Here is a 19,614-nt window from a genome sequence, read left to right on the forward strand (position 1 = left end):
CCATTCTTTAAGGACTATTCAGCAACATGATGAAACAAATGATTTAATAGAGAATGACTTTACCATAGTGAATAAGAGTTTTCATAGACCACCATACACAACCTCTTCTCCCTGGGCAAGACTGTCCTTTATTTCATCTACATGATAGTCTGTTTTTTACCAGTTTTATTGAGGTGTAATTCTCATGCCATACAATTCACCCATTGCGAATGTACCACCATGGGTTTTGCTCTATTGAATTCTAATTTTTTAAATTAATTAAATATGTATAACATAAAATCTGCCATTTTAACCATTTAAGTGTATGGTTTAGTGGCACTGATCATATTCACAGCATTATCCAACCACCACCACCATTTCCAGCACTTTCTTCGCTCCAACAGAAATTCTGTAACTATTAGCAATAACTCCCTGTAGCCCCTTCCCTAAGCCCCTGGCAACCTCTGTCTCTATTTTCTGTCTCTCTGAATATGTCATTTAGTTGAATCATACAATCTATACCTTTTTACGTCTGAATTATTTCAGTTAGCATCATGTTTTCAAGGTTGATCTATTTAAACCATGTTTCAAACTTTCATTATATTCATTAGGACTGAATAATAATATTCTACTATACACATAATATTTTTGGAAGGTACAGATTCTGTCCATGGCTGTCGATCTTGTGAGTAAAACAATCAGTTTTGTGACCAAATGTTTCATGTGACAAAATCAACTTGGAAAACCCATTCAGTGTGTTTCTAGAATAATACTTCCCCATCTATAGTCACCTGTACTATTATTTGCTTAATGTCTTTCTTTAAATTCACTTTTTTAAAACTTGAATACATACTACATCTTGCCCTAAGTAATATTCATGAAAGCAATTGACATATATACTATGTATTGCTACTAATATATCTTATGAATAATTGTTTCTGTAGCTCAAACTCTCTCCTGTGTCTCAACATAGTATATGATATGAGTCACATCCCTAACCCCCAAACCTGGAGGATGGGCTTTTGTGTAAATACTAAAATAAGTGTGGTATCTTCCCCCACCCCGTCCATGGAATCTGATATGAAGAGGAGAGGAATTGTACAGGTGTAGCCCGGTGTGATGGCCCAGGGCTGGACTAGGGGTTAATTAGCAGGTTCAAGTTCTGGGCTAAAATGACCCAGTCAGCTGAGTAACGTTGACTGCTTTCTTCCTGTTCCCTCGTTTTTTCCTGCCCCTTCATTTGCAGGGCTCTGCTTCTTTCATTCCTTACATTCAGGAACAGCAGGACTGACAGTCTGGCGCTTCTGTACTTCTGTTCCATGAGGCTGTACCATGGGATTTTCTTTTCTTGTATTCTTTGTATTTCACTTCCTTGTTTTTCCACCCTCTCCCCCTTTTGCTTTCCCTCACCCCTATTAGGTTAGATCAAATTCAATCTGATGTAACTGTTAATGATTTCATTTTTACGGAGGACATTAGGAGAGCCTGTATCACAGACATCACTTACCTTCATTTAAAAGCGTGGGCATCTGCACTGTGTCCATTTCTAGCAGCGATAAAATGGCAGTAAATCAGGAAAAAATGCCATGCTCCTTAGAGCTTTGAGAATGAGCTTTGGAGCGTGGTGCTTACAGGGATGTCAGCCTGCCAGTGAGTAAATCAGCCCTGTCCTTACGCCCCTAGTGCATCAGGGGAATCTCTGACATTGTGGGGTGGGCTTGATTAGTCAGTCAATCTCTCCCCACATCCGAGGTTGAGAGTGTATCTCTTCCTTGTTTTCTCCCAGCCTGTTTAGTGAGCTTCTTGGCCCCCAGGTTTTATTGCCAACCACAGCTTAGCCCTTGTCAGAGAGATGATTATACGAACCCTCGGTGACTCATGACTTCTGAAGGGTCCTGGATTTACATTTTTGCATTCCAAAGCCAGGAATATGAATGACTAATGGAACACTGGGCCACCAAGTATTTATATGTCTATTTTGAAATTTACATTTCTCCCCTTCTTATGATGGGGTTTGCTGCTCCCAGGGTCATAGTTGATGGGCCAGTAGCATTGGTGGTGACATAAAGCAATCATCCGGGAGAGTGCTTCCTAGCCCGGGTGGTGCACTCTGATGTGCTTCTGGTTATTATGCTAGCAATTCAGCAGTCATCGAAACCCGCATCTCCTTGGCCCTCTCCTCGCTTCCTTTTTATGATGCCCAATAAATTTTACATGCTCCAATTTGCCTCATCCACCATTAAGAGTCTCTTCTGTAGCTTTCAACAATGGAAACCTTGCTTTCTCCAACCAAATTATTCATAAGGGCTGCTCATGTGTATGCTAGAAAGGGGGCAGGACTCTGCAGACACGGACAGTGCAAATATACTGGTCCATCCAGAAGATGAGGTGGCTTGGCTGTTGAACTTGTCACTACATGACATATTGAGATGGAAGAGAACATATATAGATTCACACTGTTATCTTGGATAAATAGACTGTGTTAGATTAGGAAGTTTTAAAAAAGTGATGCACACGCTTGAAGGTTCCTAAAACCCCTGATAATTTTCATGGTATATAGGAAGAACTAATTATAGCAATAACCACAATAATAGTAACAATCCTTTAGCATTTGCTACTTAAGTGTTGAATTGTTCTAAGCCTTTTGCATAGGTTTAAAAGAATTCTAACAGCAGTCCTGTGAGGTTGGTTCTTTCTGTATACCCATTTATAGAGGTGGAAACTGAGTTCCAGAGAGGTTAAATCAGTTACTCAAAGTGACACAGCCAGTGCTGGGCTGAGTCTAGATGTCATATTATCTGGTGCATGTTTTGAACACTACACAATACCGCCATGTGGGGTGGGCCAGAAGGAGAGGCCATGTGATGAATGTTAGTTAATTTCCTATTCACTCAGTCCATGACCTGTTATTTTTTGCTCTCAGTGTTTACAGAGCATCTACTCTATGGAGTGCTTATTCTGGACGCTGGGGATACAGCATTGAGGAGGGCAGTTCCTGGTCTTGTGTGGTTACTCTTAATAGGTACAGTCGGGCAAAAACATGCGAGCAAATCAAACTAGTATTGGGTAGTACCTCAGACAAAATGTGTTGCAGCAATGTGATGACAAGTGTCCAGACAGGGAGAGGGGTACTTTAGCTAGGATGTCACAGAAGGGCTCTCTGAGGAGAGAACATTTGAGCTGAGGCCTAAAAGATAAGTGGCTTGGTGAGGATGAGGGTCGGGTAGAAGAAAGGCAGATGTGAACACCCACTGCAGGACCAGTGTCTTATATCAGAAAGCCAACATGTGGGTGAAGCACTAACAGCCGTGGAGAAAGGGTAGATTACAAAGTCAGGAGGTTGGCCAGACTCAGACCATACAGAGCAGGGCAAGGAGTTTGGATGCTGTGGTGTTTACAGTTTCTTTGAATCAATATTTTCCTGCCTGCAGCCTGTTTTCTTTTTATGGTCTGTCTTCTTTTCCTTCTTCTTGACTTGAATCTTAGCTCATAAAGGACATTTTAATCCTCTCTGTGAGGCAACCCCCGTGATTCTTGCTGGGCTTCTTGCTTTGTTCCAGCTCAGGGCCGCATTTAAAAAGAACAGAGGAAGTCTCCAGCGGAGTATGGCTCCGGAGAGAGGGAAGGTTGCAATCTAAAAGCTGTAATTAAATCAATGCCATTGCGCATCCTGTCCATAAGGCTTGGGGCCGCCTCACACTCTTTACTGAAACCATGACATACACTTAAGAATTATGTGTCTTCACAGAAGCAGTTAAATTAGCCTGTTTGATTGGCCTGTTTAATCAGTGATAAGACCATCATCAATAGTAATCATTATTTTATTGCTTTGATAAGTGCAGTGGAAATAATCACAAAGAATGGCTGTTTCTTTTCCCCTTGTCTTTAAGTCTAGGCTCTCAGGGCCAAATCAAGACCGACTTCTTGAGCAGTCTCCATGCAGATCTCCATGCAATCAAGCATTTTCTTCTTATAAAAATTGCTACACTTTCCAGTTGAAGCATAAGTTTTTAACTTTCTAACATTCACCTGGTGGCAAAGGAATGTTGCCAATGGTAAGTGATTAAACATGCATTTTCTCTTTCAGCTTTATCAATCATCTGTATCGTTTTCCTGTAGGTCAGTCTGTGGTCTCATTTTGGCCAGAACTATAGGCTCAGTGAACATAAAATAGGCCTGGGACATCACTTAGTTGTGGATGTATACTCAACCACATGGATACTGGGAGATCTAAAGGAATGTCTAAGACGAGTCAGCAGAATTGTAGAAGCTACTTTTACCTACAAACTGTTATTATGTTTGCCTGATTAATTCTGTGTGTGACCAGGGGAGAGCCACAGCCTTAAAATGTCCCTAAAACAGGATTCAACCTTGGGAGACAGAATAGTGAACTTTGACTCAGGGGTAAGAATGGGTCCTAACCTGTGGCCTTTGTTGGAAGTTATTCAGTAGAAAAGCTAAGATACTTTGAAGGCTCCATCCCTCTACCATCCCAGCCTGAGAGAGCCATGGAGAAGTAGGGGGAATGGTTGGCTTTTCCTTATCCTCCCCTCAGAGGCTAGTGTATCATCACTCTCACCTAACCTTTCTCAAGATAGAAGTCTCGAGGGTCCTGAGTGACAGTCAGAGGCCCCTTTGGGTTTTTGGCCAGGAAGGGTTGCCCAGGGAATGAGGGTTGCCATATGTCAGCTATCATTCCGTCCTCCTTGGTGGAAGGTGAGCCTCCAAGGAGCAGGATGGACCTTGTTCAGCCACAGCTCTCACGGATGCTCACCTACAGATTACTTCGTTTCCAGATGTCTGTGCCTCTTCAAGAACCTAAAAAACATGATCCGCAAGGAGAAACAACGTCCCAGGTTGTCTCTGTCAGACGTTTGTGTCTCTACTATGATGAAAAGGTTTTGTTATCAAAAGGTTTGGGAAATGCTTTACATTTTCCCTTTTGGACCTTAATAATACCTAAGAGCATGGAAAAGACTTTGAGATTCTAGAGTAATTTCTCAGCATTTTCCAAACATACTCAGTCAAGGAATTCTTTGTCATAGAAGGTCTGTGTCTAGAGCTCATTTTGAAAATGCTGGTTTAGGAATACTTTCTCCCGTGGGCTTGCATATGTAACCATATATGAGGTAAATATCTTTTCTCTTATGACAGACTTCTTAGTGGGGGATTCCATGACAGTGTTATATAGTTTGTTTCTATGTAAGAGGTCTCTGCTCCCAAGTTTAAATCTCAATATATATCCAGAAGTTCGTAATCTGGCTTCACAAAAGGATTTAAGTCTTTTAGGCAACAGTGCAACATTAGATCCAAGAACTATGTTATCCTAGAATTTCTTTTGTTGACTTTTATGTAAATATTTAGGATATGTATGCCTTGATAGTCATCAGGTTTAAACTTTTAAAACTGATACTTAGCTGATATTTATAGTTATTAATGTCACATTATATCCATTCGGGAATCATTATAATAATCAGAAACAAACTATCCGTTCAGTTTGTTTAAAGTGCACTGTCTTTATTATTTTTAAATGGAGCAATACCTAATCTGTCTGTTTTTTGTGTATTACTTTCATAAACATTTCCATATCCCCATACAACTTATCCTCTTAAGCACTTAATACGTATGACAAAGCTCAGCGATAGCACTCTTCAAAGAAATTAAAATTTGGGTATAAAGTCATGATGCCTAAATACTTGTAAGAATTATTCTCAAATGGGAGGTGCAGATTGGGATGGCATGGAACTTCCTGTCCAGAAGCAGGGAAGTAGAGGCAGAATTCCCTGTCCTCCAGTATCTTCCCCATTCAGTAAACCTAGATCTCTGTGCTTGTGTGCTTAGTCGCTCTGCTGCTAAGTCGCTTTAGTTGTGTCCAACTCTGTGCGACCCCATAAACGGCAGCCCACCAGGCTCTGCTGTCCCTGGGATTCTCCAGGCAAAAACACTGGAGTGGGTTGCCATTTCTTTCTCCAATGCATGAAAGTGAAAAGTGAAAAGGAAGCTGCTCAGTCGTGTCCAACTCTTAGTGACCCCATGGACTACAGCCTACCAGGCTCCTCCATCCATGGGATTTTCCAGGCAAGAGTACTGGAGTGGGGTGCCATTGCCTTCTCCGAGTCGCTCAGTTGTGTCCAACTCTTTGCAACCCCATGGCCTGTAGCCCACCAGGCTCCTCTGCCCATGCAGATTCTCCAGGCAAGAGTATCAGAGTGGCTTGCCATGCCCTCCTCCAGGGAATCTTGCCAACCTAAGGATGGAATCCAGGTCTCCCACATTCCAGGTGGATGTTTACCGTCTGAGTCTGAGCCAACAGGGATCCCTAGATCGGGTGAATGGAAAAGATACTAGATAATGGGTACAATTCAGGATGAAATTAGATGATCTATGTAGAGTTCTTAGCAGAGTACCTGACATATAGGAAGCATCCAGCAAGTACTTCTATTGTCGTAATGTTTATTATTTTCAAATATCTTTATCTTCTTTGATGGATTTTAATAAATTGCCTTTTTCAGGTAAAGCAATATATACATTTGAAGACATCTATCAATATGATTTGAGTCCCGGTTCTACCATAGTATCTGAGTCATTCATAGTGTACTATGCACTGCTTTGATATCTCAAGTTTCAGTTGTTAGAATAGGTCAATATATGAGTCTTTTATATAAGATAGTAAAAGAAAACATGCCAGGAAGAGAAATATGCTTTCACATATTTTCTCTCTTTAGTCACTGTGTGCTCAGTCGTTTCTGACTCTTGGCGACCCCATGGACTGAAGCCCACCAGGCTCCTCTGTCCATGGAATTTTTCATGGCAAGAATACTGTGGTGGGTTTCCATTTCCTACTCCAGGGGATCTTCCCAACTCAGGGACTGAACCCACGTCTCTTACATGTCCTGCCTTGGCAACCTGGTTCTTTACCTCTAGTGCCACCTGGAAAGCCCTCTCTTTAGTTGATCTGATATAAACTTACTACATATAATCAGGAGAATTAAAGAAACTAGTTAAGAAAATGCATTTCTAACACAAAAAGAAATCATCTGGCTGTAATGGGTCTGGAGCACAATCTGTATATATTCGTGTGAAAACAAATTGGGATATTTCTAAAGTGATCAGATCTTTAGGAGTATACCCATTTCTCAGGAATAGGTAATGCATGACCAAACATTAGAGATGGATACTTTATATATATTTTTTGTGTGTGTCCCTTTGCAGAGTCTAATGGAACACTTACTACTATCCAAATGTGTTTATTCTTTCCAGAAGGTTATGTTGTTTATTTAGAACATAGGACTGTTTCAATTAAAACAGAAGTTATTCTTGTGGGAGCTACTTTGCTATGTACAGATAGAAAGAAATGATGAAACATTCCTCCTTCCACAAAATTAGGACCAACAATGACTTTACTTGTAGGTAAAGAGACTATATATATTTTGAGATTGGAGTGTTAGTATTTTTTAAACATGTATGTCAATTTTAGGACCATTGACTCTCTGCTTTGAAGGATGAATATCACAGCTTCTTCTGCCACTCTGCAAATGCTCAATTTCCCTAGCTTTATTATTATCTTTATATTGTCAATGACAATTGCTTTATCTTTTATAATAATGATTTCCATCTTTGTTTATTACTGATTCTATACTTAAATGAGCTCATTGTCATTAAGGGCTCATTACAAGTTCTTTTAAACATAGCTTTTTAATTCTTAAACTTGTTTTCAAACCCTGATTGGCTGAACTTTCTTCAGAGGAGTTTTTCTTTTTCATAAAGGGCGTATGGATCCTGGATTTATTCAATGCTGTGTCCCTGGTGGCTCAGATGGTAGAGTCTGCCTATAATATGGGAGACCTGGGTTTGGTCCCTGGGTTGGGAAGATCACCCGGAGAAGGAAATGGCAACCCACCCCAGTATTCTTGCCCAGAAAATCCCATGGATGGAGGAGCCTGGCAGGCTACAGTCCATGGGGATCATAAAGAGTCGGACATGGCTGAGCGACTTCTCTTTCATTTTGTGTCTATTATATCTGAATGACATTTTAGTTGGGTATAATATTTTTATAATATATAATTTTAAGTTATTTTAAATGAAAAATAGTTCTTCCTTGTCTCCTGGCATTGAATGTGATTCTGGGAAAGTATGAAGTCTGCTTGACTTCCCTTCCTTGTATGTGATTTTTTTTTTTTTTTTTTTTCCCTATATGGATGTCTGGAGAATTTTTTCCCTTGAATCTCAGTAGCTTCAATAAGATTTATCTAATAATTGTTCATTCTGTGTAACATTTTCTTGAAACCTGGTAAACTCTTTTGATCTGCGATTTTTTTTATTTTAGCAACTATTTTTGTAGTATATATTCAAGTATATTTTCTGTTCCATTTCTTGTAAGTATACAAATATTACCATCTTTATCTTTTATTTTCTTTGTCTTTTTCCTCCTATGCATTCATTATGACTACGTAAGTCTTTTACTCTGTCAGTAATTTGGTTTTTAGCATGGTCCTTCTGTTCTTTCATTTTTCCAGGTTTTTTTAGTTCTGAATGATACTGTTTTAGTTTTTGTTTTCTTTCCTTAAGTTTTCTATTTTCTTTTATTTTTTTATTGTTTTTTAATTCTTTTTAAATCTAAATTTATTTATTTTAATTGGAGATGAATTACTTTACAATATTGTATTGGTTTTGCCATACATCAACATGAATCCACCATGGGTGTACATGTGTTTCCCATCCTGAGTTTTCTTTTTTAAACAGTTCAGTGGGTTTTGTTTATTTGTTTTGTTGTTTTAGTTGAGTTTGAGATTGACTGAGCTTCTTAAATTTGTTAAACTTTGTTTTCCCTAAATTGGTAAGTTTTTGCGCATGATTTCTTCAGATACTTTTCCTGCAGGATGTTTCTTCTGCTAGTTACATCTATGACACATATGTTAGACCCTATGGTATTGTCTTATAGGTGCTTGAAACTTTGTTCATTTTTCTTTTTTTCATTTTATTCTCTGTATTCTTCAAACTGGATCATTTATTTTCATCTGTCTTCAAGTTTTCTGAATCTTTCCTCTGTTATCTCCATTTTGATATTAATATCATCAGGTGAAATTTTCATTTCACATACTCTGTTTTTCAGGTTTTAAATGTCTAAATTGTTTGTATTTTCTATTTCTCTCCTGAGAACTTCTCCTTTTCCATTAATTTCAATGTGTTCAATTTTACCTCATAAAGCATGTTTGTTATAGCTGTTTTAAAGTCCCTATGTGGTAATTCTAGCATCGAGGTCATCTTGAAGTTGTTATCTATTGATTATTGTTGCCCCTGAGCATTGATCACATTTTCCTCCTTTATATATTGAGTAATATTTTTTATCATAGACTGACCATTTTGATCATTGTTTCTTCGATATAGGGTTGTGTTATAACCCTAAGAAGAATGTTGATTTTTCTTTGTTTGAGTGGTGAATCAACCTCATTACTTTAAGACCACAGATTCTCTCTTGCCCTCTGTGGATTCCAGTTTTACTTTAGTTTTCAAAGTCTTTTCCATCCTCCTTTAGTCTTTCTTGTGCATGTACCATGAAAGACCTAATCTGAATTCGGGTGATAGATTACCTTTGGGTCTTAATTCACTTTTCAGAGCCTTGCTAAGCTCTTCTGGATGTTCTCTGCCTTCACAGAAACAGCTCAGAGGTAAACCAGAGACTTGTGTAGTTTTGTGTTTAGAATTAGAAGATTCCTTTCTCAACCTCTCTTCACTAGGAAATTCCCTCAGTACCCTTGAAAACTTAAGGGCCTCTTTTCTCACCCATTCAGCTCAGAAATCTGGGATAAAAATAGAAAGGAGGGTTTTAACTTATGTATGACTTCTCTGTCACATAACTGTCTGATTAAACACTCCAGTTGAGGAAAAGTCACAAGATAAAAGAGAAATAAACCTGGAAACTCACCTATTGGTAGCTAGTCTCTCCACAATATACACTCACTTTTGTTTAGTTTTCAGCATCCTTGAGTAGTTGTCCTTTGTATGTTATTCAGGGTTTTAGTAGTAATCAATGGAAGAGATAGTGTATAGTGAGCTTATTCTATCTGGTTGGAGCAGAACTCATTCACTTGAACTACTAGGGTGCGTTCAGTTCAGTTCAGGTGCTCAGTCATCTCCAACTCTTTGCAACCCCATGGACTGCAGCACACCAGGCTTCGCTGTCCATCACCAACTCCCAGAGCTTGCTCAAACTCAGGTCCATCGAGTCTGTGATGCCATCCAACCATCTCATCCTCTGTCATCCCCTTCTCCTCTGGCCTTCAATCTGTCCCAGCCTCAGGGTCTTTTTCCAGTGTCAATCCTTCACATCAGGTGGCCAAAGTATTGGAGCTTCAGCTTCAGCGTCAGTCCTTCCAATGAATATGCAAGACTGATTTCCTTGAGGAGTGACTGGTTTGATGTCCTTGCAGTCCAAGGAACTCTCAAGAGTCTTCTCCAACACCACAGATCTAAAGTATCAATTCTTCAGCACTCAGCTTTCTTTATGGCCCAACTCTCACATCCATACATGACTACTGGAAAAAACATGGCTTTGACTAGACGAATTTTGTCAGCAAAGTTACAGTCTCTGCTTTTGAATATGCTGTCTAGGTTGGCCATAGCTTTTCCTCCAAGGAGCAAGTGTCTTTTAATTTCGTGGCTGCAGGTACCATCTACAGTGATTTTGGAGCCTAAAAAATAGTCTGTCACTGTTTTCATTGTTTCCCCATCTATTTGCCATGAAGTGATGGGACTGGATGTCATGATCTTAGTTTTTTGAATGTTGAGTTTTAAGCCAGCTTTTTCACTCTCCTCTTTCACTTTCATAAAGAGGCTCCTTAGTTCCTCTTCACTTTCTGCCTTAAGGGTGGTATCATATGCATATCTGAGGTTATTGGCATTTCTCATGGCAGTCTTGATTCCAGCTTGTGCTTCATCCAGTCTGGCATTTCACATGATGTACTCTGCATATAAGTTAAATAAACAGGGTGACAATATACAGCCTTGACGTGCTCCTTTCCCAATTTGGAACCAGTCTGTTGTTCCATGTCCAGTTCTAACTGTTGTTTCTTGCCTGCATACAGGTTTCTCAGGAGGCAGATAAAGTGGTCTGGTATTCCCATCTCTTGAAGAATTTTCCACAGTTTGTTGTGATCCACACAGTCAAAGGCTTTAGTGTAGTCAATGAAACAGAAGTAGATATTTTTTGGAATTTTCTTTCTTTTTCTATGATCCAGTGGATGTTGGCAATTTGATCTCTGGTTCCTCTGTGTTTTCTAAATCCGTCTTGAACATCTGGAAGTTCTCAGTTCATGTACTGTTGAAGACTAGCTTGGAGAATTTTGAGCATTACTTTGCTGGCATGTGAGATGGGTGCAACTGAGTCATAGTTTGAAAATTCTCATTCCCTTCTCCAGGGAATGTTCCTGACTCAGAGATCAAACCCAGGTCTCCTGTATGCAAGGCAGATTTTTTACCATCTGAACCACCAGGGAAGCCCACATTTAATTGAGTCCCTCTTTTATTAAATTCTTGTTCTTATTAAGTTTGATAGCATAAAGCACTATGATTCTTTTCCTGTTCCTTAAGATATTGTGTTCTTTGTTTTTTGCATCTGTTCTTCTGTCTTCGCTTTTTTGTGTGTTTTTGTTTGTTTTTGTTATTGTCTAGCAGTCCTGCATATTTCCCTCTAATAATGTTTGAGTGACCCTGAGACTATGAAGTGTGGATAACTTCATAATTATCTTTCAGTTCAGTTCAGTTCAGTTGCTCAGTCGTGTCCGACTCTTTGTGACCCCATGAATCACAGCACGCTAGGCCTCCCTGTCCATCACCAACTCCCGGAGTTCATTCAAACTCATGTCCATTGAGTCAGTGATGCCATCCAGCCATCTCATCCTCTGTCGTCCCCTTTTCCTCCTGCCCCCAATCCCTCCCAGCATCAGAGTCTTTTCCAATGAGTCAACTCTTCTCATGAGATGGCCAAAGTACTGGAGTTTCAGCTTTAGCATCATTCCTTCCAAAGAACACCCAAGACTGATCTCCTTTAGAATGGACTGGTTGAATCTCCTTGCAGTCCAAGGGACTCTCAAGAGTCTTCTCCAACACCACAGTTCAAAAGCATCAATTCTTCAGCATTCAGCTTTCTTCATAGTCCAACTCTCACATCGATACATGACCACTGGAAAAACCATAGCCTTGACTAGACGGACCTTTGTTGGCAAAGTAACATCTCTGCTTTTGAATATGCTATCTAGGTTGGCCGTAACTTTCCTTCCAAGGAGAAAGTGTCTTTTAATTTCATGGTTGCAATCACCATCTACAGTGATTTTGGAGCCCCCCAAAATAAAGTCTGACACTGTTTCCACTGTTTCCCCATCTATTTGCCATGAAGTGGTGGGACCAGATGCCATGATCTTCGTTTTCTGAATGTTGAGCTTTAAGCCAACTTTTTCACTCTCCACTTTCATTTTCATTAAAAGGCTTTTTAGTTCCTCTTCACTTTCTCCCATAGGGTAGTGTCATCTGCATATCTGAGGTTATTGATTTACATCTAATTTAAAACTAGATTCTTTCACACTCAGAGCTTAGTTTGAGAAGAAAGAACATTTAATCTTCATATTTGCAGGCTTTGGGGCTTCCCTGGTGACTCAGATGGTAAAGAATCTGCTTGTAGTGCAGGAGACCCAGGTTTGATCCCTGGGTCAGGAAGATCTCCTGGAGAAGGGAATGGATACCCACTCAAGTATTCTTCCCTGGAGAATACTATGGACAGAGGAGCCTGACGAGTTACAGTCCATAGGGTCCCAAAGAATTGGACATGACTGAGAGACTAACACTTCCATTTGTGGGCTTCACTCCATGAATTCAACCTATCATAGATAGAAACTTGCATATACACAAGGCCGAATATATTCATCATACTGTGCCATTTTATAAAGGGACTTGAGTATCTGCAGATTTTTGTATCTACTGGGGTTCTTTAACTAGTCCCCGCTGATACTAAGAGACAACTTAGTATCTCCGTGTTTTGTAGCTTAAGAAGATGATGGTATTGTTGTTCAGTCAATAAGTCATGTCCAACTCTTTGTGACCCCGTGAGTACCACACCAGATTTCCCAGTCCTCCACTGTCTTCTGGCGTTTGCTCAAACTCACGTCCATTGAGTCAGCGATGCCATCCAACCATCTCCTCCTCTTTCACCCTCTTTTCTTCCTGCCCTCAATCTTTTCCAATGAACTGGCCCTTTGCATCAAGTGGCCAAAGTATTGGAGCTTCAGCATCAGCATCAGTCCTTCCAATGAATATTCAGGTTTGATTTCCTTTCGGATTGACTGGTTTGATGTCCTTGCAGTCCAAGGGACTCTCAAGAGTCTTCTCCAGCACTACATTTCAAAAGCATCCATTCTTCAGCACTCAGCCTTCTTTATGGTCCAACTCTAATATCCATACATGACTATTGGAAAAAACATAGCTATGACTATGTGGACCTTTGTCATAAAGTGATGTTTCTGCTTTTTTCTTGGTTGGTCATAGCTTTTCTTCCAAGGAACGAGTGTCTTTTAATTTCATGGCTGCAGTCACCATCTGCAGTGATTTTGGAACCCAAGAAAATAAAATCTACCTCTGTTTCCACTTTCGCTCTTCTGTTTGCCGTAAAGTTATGGGGCTGGATGCCATGATCTTCGTTTTTTGAATGTTGAGTTTCAAGCCAACTTTTTCACTCTCCTCTTTCACACTCATCAAGAGGCTCTTTAGTTCCTCTTCTCTTTCAGCCATAAGGGTGGTCACATCAACTGCATATCTGAATTTGTTGGTATTTCTCCCAGTGATCTTGATTCCAGCTTGTGATTCATCCAGCCCAGCATTTCACATGATGTACTCTGCATATAAGTTAAATAAGCAGGGTGACAATATATAGCCTTGATGTACCCCTTTCCCAATTTGAAAGTTGTTCCTTGTCCATTTCTAATAGTTGGTTCTTGTCCTCCATTCAGGTTTCTCTGAAGACAGGTAAGGTGATTTAGTATTTCCATCTCTTTAAAATTTTTCCGTAGTTTATTGTGATCCACACAATCAAAGGCTTTCAATTTGTCAATGAAGCAGAAGTAGATGTTTTCTGGATTTCACTTGGTGTAGGAAGAAGAATAGCTGCACTGAAGAAAGATGTGATCTTTAATAGAATACTCAGTTCCCTTATATGATGTTCTGTTAAATGTTCTTCATCAGAGTTGCTTTTGGACTTAGGTGATTTCTCCAGTTCTCTGTGAAATCTAGGAATCTTCATACCTATTAGAATTTACCTACTTACTAGACTTCTGTGTTTTACCTGTTTTCCCAGTAGTTATTTAATTTAGTTTATTATCCAGAAGAAGGAGAGGATTAGAATGCCTATTTAAAAACCTTGTTTCACTTTAGATTTGAGGCTGTTAATGAGAATTCTTAAGATTTGTAGGCTCCCTTATGTATTAACAGGAGATGAACTATACCTCTTGTCAACCCCAGACTTCTTTTTCACTGAATTCCAATCTCCAAATTTTATTGCATTAGCTCTGTCCCTTGCCTTGTTTGGTTTCTTCTTCTTCTTCTTCTTCTTTTTTTTTTTTTGCTGGTTTTTACTACTTTGTTTTATTATGTGTAAGTGGAAAATTCTATAATGCAATTTTGTTTTAAGAACTTTTAAAGAACAAAAATTAATATACATAGGTGTATCTGTACATTAGGTCTCTATGTAATCTCACTTTTTCCTCCCAACTCTCTGAATGTTAATGATTTTTCAAGGTCCAACTCAAATTCTTCATCTTCTGTGATACATTTCTTGAGCCTTCTTCCACCTGTCTGAAATTCACCAGCAATTACTATCCCTCTCATTACCTCTCCCTGTGTGTTGTAGCTGATGTGATATTTCACTGTGTATGTGTCCTCCTCCATCATCTAGCCCAAAGACTCTTTGGATGTAGAGACTCACATTATTAATTTGTTTCCTCAAGATAGCATCTGAGATGTGTACTTAATTAATAAATCAGTGTTTCCTTTGTTTATCTGCTGTCCTGTGGATTACTCAACTCAAAATAGAGATCTTAAACTAAATATGCTCCTGCAACTGAAAATTCCCTTTGCAGGTTTGGCCATTACTGAATCTTACATAAGAAATTCTTAAAAACATAATGAGATAATGACTGTAAAAGTGTTTTATCAAGTATAAAGTGCCCTACACATGTAAGATCATGAAATGATCATGACTTATGTTACCTCTACCACTAATGGTCATTAGGTCAGCTAGGGGATCAGCTTTATTCACTGCTGCTTTGTTCCACTGTCTCATCCTGACCTTGATACTCTGGCAGCAGTGACCCTTACCGAGATAATTTGACAGTCAGTAGTGACTCACCATAGACTATTACCTGCCTTTGTTAGTAGCACTCAGACACCATTTAGGTAATTCCTGAAGTTTCCTATCCATTGTATCTGTGATAAAATGTTGTGTTTTACAGTAATTCTGACTCTTATTTCAGAGAACGTTTACTGTGGAACCTCCCTTGACCTATCTCCTCCTCCTAAAACCAGTACTGTGTGTTTTAAGTTTGAACCCAGAAGCTGATTGCACTTTCTTTGAATTATTTTTTTTTATGTTGCCTAAAATCATTGAACAGTGACTTGGTACTATGGTTATAAAAAGCATTGCTTTGTAGAGAAAAGCAAATATGTTGAAGCTAGGTGGTTTTGAACAGGTTTGGATTTTTTTATTTTGGATTACCTTTTCATGTGTGTTTATCCCGTTTCCTTGTTTTAATTTTAAGGTTCTTGAGAATAAGAATAACAATGAAATCTGTTGTAAATGATGGAGGATGAAAGAGGGCATGAGCAATACTGATACTATTATAAATGGAAGAAATACAGTGATAAGGAATTGCTAACCTAATACAGTAACACTAAATTGTAAGAGCATGAACCTGGAGTTTGACCAATGATAGCTTGGTGACCTTGGATAAGTTAGTTAACCTTTCTAGGTCACATCTGTAATTTGGAGATAATAAGAATATTTGCCTTCTATAGGGCTGTTGATCGGAGAAGGCAATGGCACCCCACTCCAGTGCTCTTGCCTGGAAAATCCCATGGGCAGAGGAGCCTGGTAGGCTGCAGTCCATGGGGTCGCTAAGAGTCTGACACAACTGGGTGACTTCACTTTCACTTTTCACTTTCATGCATTGGAGAAGGAAATGGCAACCCACTCCAGTGTTCTTGCCTGGAGAATCTCAGGGATTGGGGAGCCTGGTGGGCTGCCATTTATGGGGTCCTACAGAGTTGGACACGACTGAAGTGACTTAGCAGCAGCAGGGCTGTTGATAATGAATATAAAGTGTTTATGGCAGTGTGTGGGACATAATATAGGCAAAAATATTTTATATTCTATCATCATCATCATCATTTTATTAACTCTTTCTTGCACCTTTAATGAAGTAGGTACAGGGCAAATAAAATAAAATAAAATTTGTATAAATTAAAGTAGGAATATATGAAGTTTACTGTGCCAAAAGTTGATATAGGCCGAGAATTAAAAAAATAATAGGTACTTCTTATGGTCATTGTTTTAAAATGTTACATGTACTATATAATTTAATACTCATAGCAACACAAGCTTAGCCTCTTTATAGACAAGGGAACTGAAGCACTGAGAGGTTAAGTAACTAGACCAGGGTCACATAACTAGCAATGGTTAAGCTAAGGTTTAAATATGGCCAGTGATGTATTTCACCATTATTTGGAAATGTTAGGCAAGGGAGAAGTATTTTCATGCGTGGGAGATAGTGAATGGATTATTGGTAAAATTTTGATGTCTGGGCAATGTCCTTACAGTGAGGATCATTGTCAAGGTGGGAGTTTGGAAACACTTTCTCTTATCAGAAAGAAAATCCAGAGATACATGGAGCTAAGGCCTAACCCAGGGATGAGGAGCTTGTCATTTGGTTCAAGGCATGTGGAATTAGCTAGCAAGAAAATGAAATGTGATTGTGGAGTGTGTTGGATAATGGATCTGGGTGTGGTGGAATGAATGATAGACAGCTGGTTAAGATGACTGGGTACCATTCCCCCTTTGCCACTATCTAGTTTGGTGACCTTGGGCAAGCGATTTCAGGTTGTGGGGTGGAGATGCTTGGTTTCCACAGTGGTAGAATAAAAACTCATATAGGATTTCCTGTGTTCACTTCACATTTTGAAACTGTTAAATCCTTTTACATTGTCCACTCTCCCAGTAAGAATTATCCATTTAACATTTATTTTCTATCTCATTCTATATTGGGCACAGTTGTCATTCATTCATCCTGCTTATTCAAGATATGCTACAGGCTCACCATGGGACTTGTTTCCTCAATTAAAATTAGTCTGGGAGAGACTGTATTCTGCCTCCTGGAATTCTCAGAATTCTAGCAAGATGCCCTCACATAGTGGGCACACAGTCAGTGTCATTCATATGGATAATATTATAGTAATGTGTAGAATTCCACATGAAATAAGGCAGCAGATATGAGAAAAAAATCCCTAAAATCAGCCATAAATAACTTTTTAGAGAATCTTCTTTAAAAAAAAAAAAAATGTATGGGCCTTGTGTTGAGAAAACTATATGCGTGAGATTATCTCAGCCTTTAAGAAGTTTACGGACAAGGATGCAAATAACCATCATAGAATTTAGGCTCCTAGGGCTTCCCTGGTTGGCCCAGTGGTAAAGAATCTGCCTACAATGCAGGAGATATGGGTTCAGTCCCTGGGTTAGGAAGATTCCCTGGAGAAGGAAATGGCAACCTACTCTAGTATTCTTGCCTGGGAAATCCCATGGACAGAGGAGCCTGGCGGGCTACAGTCCATAGGTCACAAAGAGTCAGACATGACTGAACAGCTACACCACCACCACAGAGCTGAGAAAATATGACTGATACTGAATCGAGTTCTCCCCATACACATTGGATCCCCATTACGACATCTCCACCAAGTGGTGGTTTGGCATCTTCTTGAACCCTTTCAGTGACCATGAAATCACTACAGCTCATTCTATTCAGGGTGGAATGATATGCCCTCAAACTTTGTGTGAAATGAAATGTTTTGGCAAAGAGCAAAGGTCTTTTCCAGGCTGAGGAAACACCATAGTAGTGGTCCTGCTGCTGCTGCTGCTGAGTCACTTCAGTCGTGTCCGACTCTGTGCAACCCCGTAGACGGCAGCCCACCAGGCTCCCCCGTCCCTGGGATTCTCCAGGCAAGCACACTGGAGTGGGTTGCCATTTCCTTCTCCAATGCATGAAAGTGAAAAGTGAAAGTGAAGTCGCTCAGTCGTGTCCAACCCTCAGCGACCCCATGGACAGCAGCCTTCCAGGCTCCTCCATCCATGGGATTTTCCGGGCAAGAGTACTAGAGTGGGGTGCCATCGCCTTCTCCAAGCAGTGGTCCTAGAGATGTGAAATTGGTTATGTTGGCGGTATCTTGGAAAAGGATCTCAAGGATCCTTTGTAGGAGAAAAACTGTCAAAGAATCAAAGTGAAGGCCATGGGCATGTTGTAGGAACACCAAGTGGTCTAGCTTCACCATTTATCAACAATCGCTTGTGGGTAGAGAGCAGTGATATTCTTAGATAGGCTAGGGCTTTTACTTGAAAGGACCTTGACTGTCTACCTTTGGGCTGGATAATGGCCCCAGTGGAAGTCATAATCCTATGTTCAGTGGGTGGCTGGGCTAGGAGCTAAATCGCCGTTAAAGGGAACATTCATGTCCCCCAAATCCATATGCTTTATTCTCCCCTGGAGAACTACCTGTACCCATGGATTTTCTTCAGTTTTGAGGCATGGTTAGAGAGGAATTATGAAGGGCCCTCTGCTGGCCTCATTTTCCTGTTTTAAATGCATAATAACTCTAAGGGGAAGCTGTGTTAGTCTGTCTCACCTGATGGAGCCTTAAATTCTCCCAATGCTGCCTCCACTGTGCTGCATTGGAGTGTGCCAAGTGCCTTACTGCCTCAAAGAAAGAAAGCATCCTGATTTTGGGGGTGTGGGAGTTGGGGGACAGTGATAAACAGGTCTTTGCCTGTATTGTCTTCTCCCATGATAATGAACCCATCACCAGCACAGGAATTTAATGCAGTGATTTTTCCAAGAGCCATCCAGTTCCATTGCAATGCTGCCTGAAAATATAAATACACTTCCTGTGGACAGATTTGCATTTTTTGGTGAAAGAAATTCATATATATGGCAAAGATGCCTCTGTAATTATAGAAAGTTTATTTCTGTCCCCAGATGTCAGCAATCAAATTCCACATAAATATATTTTGTGTAAATCTGTCGGCAGCTGGTCTCCATTCAGGTTTCTGGAGATATTAGCCTGTCTTTGAGTTTATGACAAAGTTAAAAATTATTCATTAAACTGACCTGCAGTATATTCAGTAACTGGAAAATTGCCTTGCAGTTCTATTTGGTTTGTAGATGTGATCACAAGTAAATTTTTAACTTAATTAATTGGCCGTTTCTGTTGACAAGAAATTTATGTGGTAATAATTTGCTCGAAATAGATGCCGACTGTAGGAAATGAGATATCCATCATAGGCTTGTGTTCCACCAGCTGCACAGTGGCTATTATGAAAGTATTTCAGCC

The 19,614-nt window shown here is 39.8% G+C and overlaps 1 protein-coding gene across 3 annotated transcripts in view; it reads left to right on the plus strand.

Moving 5' to 3' along the window:
• The window catches only part of LOC104997535 (chromosome unknown open reading frame, human C10orf11), a 926,454-nt gene that overhangs the window by 860,800 nt on the left and 46,040 nt on the right, over positions 1-19,614 (plus strand). Inside the window, exon 5 of one of the 3 annotated variants that reach the window (XM_010852384.1) lies at positions 3,870-4,034. The exons of the other annotated variants lie outside the window; for them this stretch is intronic. Coding sequence (XP_010850686.1) covers positions 3,870-4,001 — 132 coding nt within the window. The 3' untranslated portion in view covers positions 4,002-4,034. The remainder of the gene's footprint in view (positions 1-3,869; positions 4,035-19,614) is intronic. 3 annotated transcript variants of the gene reach the window in all.

This window comes from Bison bison, unplaced genomic scaffold (assembly GCF_000754665.1).
Source record: "Bison bison bison isolate TAMUID 2011002044 unplaced genomic scaffold, Bison_UMD1.0 scf7180017864309, whole genome shotgun sequence".
In the NCBI taxonomy this organism is placed as follows: domain Eukaryota; kingdom Metazoa; phylum Chordata; class Mammalia; order Artiodactyla; family Bovidae; genus Bison; species Bison bison.